This window comes from Bison bison, unplaced genomic scaffold (genome assembly GCF_000754665.1).
Source record: "Bison bison bison isolate TAMUID 2011002044 unplaced genomic scaffold, Bison_UMD1.0 scf7180017864456, whole genome shotgun sequence".
Taxonomy (NCBI): Eukaryota; Metazoa; Chordata; class Mammalia; order Artiodactyla; family Bovidae; genus Bison; species Bison bison.
Genome location: NW_011495018.1, coordinates 4,804,605 through 4,814,476, shown reverse-complemented (window position 1 = coordinate 4,814,476; position 9,872 = coordinate 4,804,605). Strand labels below are relative to the sequence as shown.

Here is a 9,872-nt window from a genome sequence, read left to right as displayed (position 1 = left end):
TTAATTTTTTTTAAATGAACAAAATCATAACATCTCTTATTGCTCTCATATTTTGCTTATGAAAATTACATTTAAAAAAAAAAAAAAAAAAAAAAAAAACATAGTAAGTTCTCTGAAGGTCGTGATTGTGTCTTAAAATCCCAAATTATTGCCAAAAGCCTAACATGGTTTTTGCTTGTTGAAAGTTCCTGCTGAATTCTTGTCAATGTGAATAATCTAAATATACTTGGAATTGAAAAATGGTAAGACCAGACACAGAGCCCTGGGCTTTGTTGCTCAGTCATGTCCGACTCTTTGCAACTCCGTGGACTGTACCACCAGTCTCCTCTGTCCATGGGGATTCTCCAGGCAAGAATACTGGAGTGGGTTGCCCTCCTCCAGGGGAACTTCCCAACCCAGGAATCAAACTGGGGTCTCCCGCCTTGCAGGCGGATTCTTTACCAGCTGAGCTGCAGGGAAGCCCTAGACAGGGGATTATTTCCCAAGGAACCCAAGTGCCACAATCCTGCTGAGTTCGCAGGAAACAGACTACATACTGGGTTTTCTGTGGTTCTCCTAGCACATACAGTGTGGTTCGCACACTGCGTTTTCTGTGGTATTCTTAGCACATACAGTGTGGTTTGCAGCCTTTGATCTATACCATCTGAAGGGCTTATATTTCACAGCCGTTGCGGAACACACAGAACAGTGTTCACGACTATCGATTCTGAGGGAACAAGCCATCAAACTTATACCAATTTCGGAAACGCCACTAAGATGCATTTGCAAGATACATGGGTTCACGCTCTCCCTCACCCCGTGACTCTCTGCCTGAGGTTGCTTATTTAGAAGCTGCCTAGAATTAAGGTCAGGAAAGGCTCTTGACTTTTTTTTGTCTGATGTCATCATCCCAGCGGGGCCCCAGACGATTCTTGCATCCGTGGGTAAACATCATTTGTCACTCAAAATAACAAAGCGGGAAGAGGAGAACATTGACATACCTATAGATAATACATGCACTGTTCCTGCATGTGTCACAGTTAGCTGTGTCTTGCCCAGTCCGATATGAAAGCCTACAAGATAAGAACAGGAGAGCATTACACGTGGCGGCTGCTGGCCCCTGGCCTCTCTAGAGCACGCGGCTCCTGTCAGGCGCTTTCCCACTGCCATCGCTCCTCGCGGGAGTGGAGACTGAGCCAGGCATTTCCCACTTCGCTCCAGTCTCTGTGTGCATTGTATACAACCAGGGCAACCACTGCGGCTGCTATTTAAATTAAAATCTAGGATGTGAACATAACCTAGTGGATGAGGCAAAGAATCTGATTTTGTTATAAGCAAGGGGAATTGGGGATGTTTCAGGGCAGTGATATTCATGGCATTTTGAAGAAACTTGAAAAGGAAACCAGCCTCAGATCTTCTTGACCTGATGGCTTGTTTCTGCCCCACAATCTCTTCACCCTCGAGAGGAGGGGTCTGCAGACTATGGCCCTCAGGTGAATCCCGCTCTCGGCCTGATTTTATCCAGCATGCTAAGATTGGATTTTACGTTCGTAGATGGTTTAAAAAAATGAACAATATTTGGAACATGTGAAAACTTGTGAAATTAAAATTTCAGTGTTCATAAAGTTTTAAATTTTGAAAGTAAAAAATGGTGAAAATTCTTACGTAAGTAGCTACAATATCCTTGGTCTGCAAATTCCAGAATACTCCCTCTCTAGCTCTTTAGAGTAAAAAATGTGCTGACCTGTGTGGCAGCATATCGGATGCCTTGTCAAGCCTTCTGACACCCTCTATGGCTGTGTTCTCTGCTGAGCCTGTCAGAGCCCGGATTAGACATTGTTGGAGGCGCGGTAGGGCAGTGTTCCCCATCCTCTCATTAAAATGACAGAACCTTATTCATTTATTTTTTGGGGAGTATATTCTGGAAAGGTGTACGGCCGTTAAGATTTTCTTTGGCAAACTTTTAATTTTGTTTTGAGGTAGAGCCAATGACCGTGTTGTGATAGTGGACAGTGAAGGGACCCAGCCGCCCATCTACATGTGTGCGTTCTTCCCCCAAGTCTCCTGCCATCCAGAGCCCTAAAGATTTAATGAGAGGATTTTCTTGAGTCTTCCTCAGCCCAGTCACCCCAAAAACTAGTCTGGGGGAGCTTTCCTGATGTTTTTCCTGCCACTTTGACTGACCTATCCTCTCTCTTACTTTTCATGTGCAGGCCTATTTTATTCTGAATATTGCTTTGTACCAAGGGACAGACGTGATAACCAGAACCTGTTAGATTAGTAGCAGAAGCAGGGCTTCCATCTGAATTGGCTTAGACACACACTTTGGGGGCACATTTACATTTGGAGAGCGACTCAACATAATAATAGTGCCCAGAAGGTTTTCTGTCAACAGAGAGAGGGGATATTTTTATCACCTTCCCTGTGTAAACGTCTCTTTCCTCGCGTCATGGGTTTTGAATTGAAACTCACTTTTGTTTTCCTCATTATGTTTGGTGTTACATAAACATTTGACAAAAGGATTTTTCCCCTCCATGCTGTTTTCACAGCGAGCTTTACTAAACTTGAACTTGACCTTTGAGTTCTGTGCATTGTGTTTCTTAACCAAGTGACCACATTCTGTCCTATAGGGTCGCCAGTCTCTGCGATCCATGATATTTGAGCCACAACTGGAGTCGCCCTGTGGCTGCGTTTGTGTGGACCTCCGTTCCCCATAGAGGGCACCTTTGAATGCCCCCCTGGGGTCTTTTCCTGCCCTCTGGGCTTTGTCAGGAGGGGAGCAGGAAAGGGCTTGTGCCTCATACTTCCCCCCTTTCCTTAGCCCTTTCCTCCTGACAACAAACGCCAAGGGTACATTCTTCCTGAGCTTTCCCCCCTGACTCTAGATTATCACACTCACACCAGGTTCCTCCCTGTCTGACACTACCTCCCTTCTCCCATGCCTTATCATATGTAACAGGCCTTTCTCCATCCCACTGGTTTTTCTGGAGCTCGGTCCTCAGCTCATGTCTCACCACGGTGGCTGTGTGCAGTGTAACAAGCACAGGACTTGAGCACACATCTAGCAATGACGCATCTGCTGCAGGACCTGCGGTCCTGCTGTGGGGCTGGGCTGCAGACGAGGGGCTGCAGCTCTGCCTACTGCACTAGTGTAAGCTAACCACCAGCCGGGAAGAGGGTGCATGATAGTTGTCTGTGTCACATTCTACAGGTTAGGATTTTAAAAGAAAACAGAGGACATCAGGGGCATTTCCTAACCATTATTAGAGGGGCACTCTTACTTGGCTCTGCAGAACGTCCAACTTCCACGCTTGCAGAACCTTCCTGCTCAAGACCTCAGGACAGATCTCAAATCGCCATCAATTCTCATCAGCACCACACCCCTTCCTCGCCCAGGATTGTGGAGTTCCCAAGTGTCTCACTTACATTAGAGCCTTGAGTCCTGCAGTTAATTACGCTAGCTCATTTTACAGAGGAGAATACAGCAACACTTCAGGTCTGGGATCTCATTATTCTTGGACCCCAGGCTTCCAATGCTCTGTGACCTGCTCCAGCCTCGGGGCCCGTGTCCTGCACTGGGTGTAACTGGCAGCTTGGGGTGGTCAGTGAATCCAGCAGCGACGGGACAAAGGTTTCAGGCACCCGAAATGCACGAGAGAACTGTCTTCCTGGACCTTGGGGCTCTTCAGTGATAAATTGCTCTTTTTAAAGACCTTTCTGAACAGACTGTTCTTATCACTTTGCAAAAAGCACACACTTTTGCGCTGTTATAGTCAGTAGGCAAATAGTTATTAAGTGCCTATTAGGTGTCAGACCTTACTCTGCCTACCAAGGAGACATTCTGGAATAAGATCGAGTCCTTGTCCTCAGGAAGCTTAAAACAGACTGGGAGAACCAGATGGGCGATGTGTAAACAGATGGATGAATGAAAGAAAGGGTTTGGATGCTGCTCTGTTAAGGACATGTTGTGGGAGGGTGGCTTTGGCTCACACACCGAGGACCTTGCATCTGGATAGAGAACTGGGTGATAATAAAAGAGCAGGTAGTCATCTCCAGATCTAAAGATGAGTTTTGCAAACAAAAGGACCATCACTTGTGAACATCATAATGGGAATGATGTTGGCATGTCTGCCAGAAAAAGAGCCAGTGTGGCTGGAAAATCAGGAGCACACGAGAGAGGAGGGAGGTGAGATCAGATCATGTAAAATAGGAAACTCTCTGGACATCTGCTTTACATGTAATGGGAAGCCACTGTGTTTTTATACGTAGAGCCCAGGATGACACAGAACATATCTCCTCTTAACTTTAACTCTTACTCTTCTCCTTCTAAAATATAATTTTCATTCAATTTCCTTTTTCTTCCTTCTTTTCTTTATAACCCATCCTAACTCACTCATTCCTGAAATACAGCATGGTGTGCTGATGTTTGTTGATTAGAAGCAAGTGAGTCATAATATCTACCTTATAGGGAAACATGTCTGTGGTCACTTTTTTTTTTAAAGCTAATTTAAATGAAAAATTGGTGGTCCATCAAATTTCCACCGTACATGAGAAGTATTTTCAGGATCTCATTGCCATGAACTTTCCTTGGGAAGACCCTTCAAGATGTTTGTTTGGGATCTTTTGTTTTTGAAGGGGTTCAGATGTTTGGAGTCCAAAAATGTAGTTCATAAAAATGGCTATCAATGAGAGATTAATTTGTGGATAAAAGTTAAAGTGTTGCCCTTGTATCCTGTGGTTAAGTCACAGGCTGCCTTCAGTAGCTGTTGTCAGTCAAGGTATGTCCACTGCAGTTTTATTAAACACGAGAGTGTTCTTTACAGAGGACTGAATGTGTATAATCTAGTGTGCTTATTGCTTTGATAATCCATCTAATTGTCCTTGGGGCTTCCAAGATGTAGGGTTTGGCTTCGCTGATAATTTTATGGTCAAAATAATGATTGTGTTGCAGCATCTGAATGAATGTGTTCTCCAAATGCAGACCAAACAGATAAGTTCTTTCTACAGGACAGGGAACACAGAATGCCATTATGGAATGCCCCTGTTTTCCTTCTCACTTGGAAACAAGTCATAAAAGCAATACTTGGAATGATTATCTTTGTGGATGGCCATTGCCATGAAGAGAAGCAGCCAGAAACTGAGCTGCTGGGGCAGATACTTCTCCAGAGATGGTATGGCTAGAGGCCTTTTGTGGTTAGAAGTTTGGAGAAGAGAGAGCTCCGATCATTGATATCACAGCTGCAGAGGAAGAACATCTTGATCAAAAATGACACATTCTGTCTTGCACATTAATTGCTATCTTTATAAAGCTCTCTCCTCTTTTATTTTGAAGAACTTATACCTTTGGTAGGTTTATAACCCATGTCTGCCATAATGCCTGGTACACTCTGGGTGTTTGGCCAGTATTATTTTATTAATCAAATAAGGCGGTCAGTCTCTGTGCTCCCATATTGAAGTCCAGTAACAGAAAAATCTATGGGAAAAAATCCAACTGAGTGCAATAAGCAAGTGAAATGCATAAATTATGAACACTTTGGTCCTCACTTACTTCCTAGTGTGAGCTTCTTTGGATCCCAATGATAAGCACGTTTATTGTAAACGTGGAGTTTTTTTTTTTTTAATGCACTGATCTTTACAACACTTGCTGTTTATTGTCCCTTTACAGTTAGTTGCCATTTGTTAGTATTCCCTGTACTCAACAATGTGTACTACCTGGGGAGGTACGGAGAGAGGCGGGTGCAGAAAGTATGACATTCAGCACCAAGGACAGCGCCAAGAGTCCAAGATGCTTTATTTTCTGTTTCTCTGACCTCCTGACTCCCATCCTTGCAGATCACAGTTCTATCCCAGGGACATTTCTGGAACCCTGATCCTCTCCTTGCCTGATGCCCTTTGGACACTCACTGGTCAGGGTGGGCTTTATTGAAAGGTAAAGGACACTAGACCCAAATTAGGAAATTAATAGGGATGTAAAAGCATGGACTTGGTTGATAGCTCACAGAAGAGGGATTATTGTTCTTGATTTCTTGTATCAGAAGGCTTTACTCAAGCTAATTTTACAAAGCAGTTTTGGTGGAGTCCAGTTTGAGAGTCATTTCCACTTCTGCTTTGTAGTGAAACAGATTTCTTCAGAAGACCTTGCTGTACTTTAAAGAAAGTATAACGAATGTCTGTTATAGAAGACAGCACAGAACTCTAGTTAAGGCACCCCCTTTTGAAGAAAACATAGGGTCTTCCTTTCTTTAATGGTTTAGAATATTTAGGTTTAATTCAGAATGCATCTCACCAGTTTCTCTAGCTACCTTTGGCTTCTGCAGACATCTGCCCCAATTCTTTTTTCCTCCAATTCATTAGTTGTCATTATAAAAATTTTGTGAATGTAAAAATATACTTTTGCCCATTTATATAAAATAGACGGCACTGCTAACAATTCAGGGTCTGTAAGTCTTCTGTTATTCTTGTTGCAGGTCAACAACAAAAGAGACAAGGAGGACTGGGATTAAAAAAAAAAAAAATGAAGAAGGGGTGGCAAAGGGCAGAGCTGGTGTGGCAAGTTTTGTAACAAAGCCATAGAAATGATCAAGGCAGAAAGATGTCAGCCAGCTTCTGCCTGAGCTGGACCACGGCTGTGTCCTGGGAGGTAGGGATGAGGAGCCGGTGACAGGCAGCATCTGCCTTTTCATGAAGGCCTCACAGGGAGATCTAAGATACCAGAGCCCTGGGGGGTAGGAGAGGGTGCTGCGAAATGTCAGAGAAAGGTCACGGAAGGCTTTCTTCCTGGCCCCATATCCGAGTGGCTCAGTGTCTCTGAGACCTTGAAGATGGGGCCTGAGACGAGACTGACAACTGCGTGTCTCTACCATCCCCCACCCCCCAAGAAAACTGGTGAAAAGGTCAGGAAAAGGAAAAAAAAAGATGTCTCTGACTGTGCCTGCTATCAGAAGCAAAGTTCCAACAAAGTTAAAAGCGTCTCGGGAGGAGCATGGCTGGCAAGTGGAAATGATTCTGGGGTAGTGAACTGTGATCACGGGCACTGGATTGACTTTCCCGCATGCTTCTCCTGCCCCGTCCCTCAGCCCTGTTTTCTCCAGAAGATTTTAAATTCCAAGGAAAATTCTCTTCTCGTGTTTCCCCGGGGGCTTGTGGATGGAGTGTTTGGTTTTAGATTTCAGAAAAGAATCCTGCTCTCAACCAGCATCCCCCAGAGGGGGCCCTCCTCCACCTCGGCTTCGGGGCACAGGACACAGGCACAGGTGACCCCGCTGCCAAGTTGTTCGTCTTTTAAATGACGTGGTGATTTACAGTAAGTTCAGATCTCCTAGCATGTAAGCAAAAGACGTGTGCTAAAATCAGGATGTGATCCTTTAATTGGGGTCTTCAAAACACTGGTTACATAGGGTATTGGAGCTGTCACTTTGAATTAACTCAAAGCTGTGTGTTAGGCTCTTTGCTTAGACAGTGGTCACTGCTCTCAGTGATCATTTTATGCCCCTGTTTAATTTATTCTCCTAATTTTGATCTTTCTTGTTCTTTCTCACTGTGTGCCAAAAACTTTTTTTTTTCCTTTCCTTATTCTAGGCCAGGTTTGTGCTCCAGCTGCGCTTTCTTGATAACTGAGCCATCATTTATATCAGCATCTTAAAGGGCTTTTCTGCTTAATAGTCTCAAAGTGACATTAATTTAGAGGCATTAAGTGATACCTCTGTTTTTGTTGGGGGAAATGAAATTTCAAAGAGTCAGGCTCAGCTGTTTTCACAGACCCTCTCCTACGTTTTAAGCCCACCTCTGCCAGTAGTTTTGGCTGCTTTTTTAAGTCTGAGTTCTCACTAGGAATTTGCCAGATTATGCCCTGAAATTGTAGTTAGTTCCTGTATCAGCTGTTGGGTGGTTCAAGTGTGTCTGGAATTTCCTCATTTATCTATGGAAACTCAATTATATCTATTGTATTCACTTGAGCTGCTAAGTGCCAGGATTTGGGGAACATCCAATGTAAATTTGTTGAAAAAACATGAAGTCGATTTTCCTAACAAACACCGAGAACACCCACTGGTCAGTAGAAGGCAGTACTGGCCTTCATTGGTGATGGTCTGACTAGGTCCCCTTTTTTTCCAGTAGCTGAGAGGAGCCTTTTTCTAGCCAGTGGCAGGTTTGCTATGTTAGGCTGAGCAATTCTTTGTTCATTAGTGGCCTAGAATCCCCAAGCTGACAAAGCAGTATGTTTTAAAAACTGAGGTTGCGTTTTGAGAAACACAGACTAACAGTGACCCCCCCAAACCTTCGCGCCACCCTCTGCTTTCCCCTGCCTTTAGCCGTGTCTAAGTGGGTCAGTTGTTTTGAACCCTTCTGAGAATTCTTTATGTCTGCCTTCTTAGTGCAGTCGGCAGTGCATCAGTCTTTGCCATCACCTGCTCTTCAGGTCCCCTTTAGCCAGCTCCCAGTGACTTCCTTCCACCAGAACTCATAGCATTTGGTACTGTCCTGGCATGCTTTGTCTTCTCTGTTTGCCCAGCCAAAACCTGGCTTGTCGGTCGCGGGAGAGGTGGCAATCAAGGTTTAGGATACACAGAATGGTGAATGACAGAGCAAATGAAAAATGAAATGATTTGGGAAGGTAACTTTGTCTCAGTCGGTCTATGAGGATTGATCTCTGTTTCACTGGAGTTTGGCAGCTCTTCCTTGAAATTTACAGAAAATTTTAAAAGACCCGTGTTTCCATACTCAGTGCGATGAGTATGGTAGGGCAGTGACTGCATTAGCGTTTCCTGATTATAATGGCTGCATTGTCTGTATTTAGAGAGTTTCAGCCAGCAGTCACTTATTCTAGGACCCTGGTTTCTCTCTTCCCCTTCTCTACTGCCTGTAGGCATGAGGTCAGAGAGTAAGGCCAGCACCATTAACTACCGGCTTCCTCTTTTTTCTGCTCTGGACTTCTTTTTTGTAGAAAAGGGTTCTCATTTAGATTTAAGGATATCAAATACTTCTTTCCAGACACACTCATGTGATCCCCCCTGAGTTTGAATATGTATGTTCCAGAGGTCATTTGTATAAAATAAGAGTTGCTCTGGTTGAACCATTAAAGGAGATCTATTTTTGGAGTCCCATGTTAGAAGGAATAATCACTCTACGAGCTAGATTCTTAGATTTTACAGCATTCTGTGTTGAGTCTCAATACAGCCAGAAAAAATTTCACGGCTGGCCTGGGAACCCCAACAGCTGGCCTGGGAACCCCAACAGCTGGCCTGGGAACCCCAACAGCTGGCCTGGGAACCCCAACAGCACGTATGATTTTGGTTTTTTGCAAATTGCTCTGTGGTCCAAGCAAGTTACTGAGAAATGATGTTTTTGGAACATAGCCCAATCACAGCTTGAGCTGGATCTTTTGCCTTCCACTTCCCCTTCTAATCCCTCATCATCTTACTCTTAATTTTTTTCCACCGGACGGTGAAGTTCTCAGAATTATACATGCACCATTCTCCCAGTCAGGAACTGAGATGTGGACCCTTGATGAACTAGCTGTTTATGTAAACCCCATATGAGCTTATTAAACACACCTGGGTAATTTTCAGGAATCATGGTTATTTCTATGTAGTGTCCTGCTTGGGGTTTCACAGGTGGTACAGAGGTGAAGAATCCGCCTGCCAAGGCAGGAGATGCAGGTTCGATCCCTGGGTCAGGAAGATCCCCTGGAGGAGGAAATGGCAACCCACTCCAGTATTCTTGCCTGGATAGTTCCATGGACAGAGGAGCCTGGCGGGCTCTATAGTCCATGGGGTCAAAGCGTCGGCCGTGATTGAGCGAGCACTCATGCAGTGTTCTGATGACAGACTTCCAAGCACGTACTCTAAACTAGCCAAAATAACTGTATGGCTTTCACTGTGTTTGCAAGCTCAGAT

General features: G+C 44.3%; 2 protein-coding genes across 2 annotated transcripts in view; one reads left to right on the top strand and one right to left on the bottom strand.

The window, feature by feature from the left end:
- DOCK1 (dedicator of cytokinesis 1) overlaps positions 1–9,872 on the top strand; it is a 570,389-nt gene that overhangs the window by 250,444 nt on the left and 310,073 nt on the right. The window lies entirely within an intron of this gene.
- FAM196A (family with sequence similarity 196, member A) overlaps positions 1–9,872 on the bottom strand; it is a 42,385-nt gene that overhangs the window by 15,641 nt on the left and 16,872 nt on the right. The window contains exon 3 of the mRNA XM_010859152.1: positions 981–1,052. Within this exon, the coding sequence (XP_010857454.1) occupies positions 981–1,052 (72 nt within the window). The remainder of the gene's footprint in view (positions 1–980; positions 1,053–9,872) is intronic.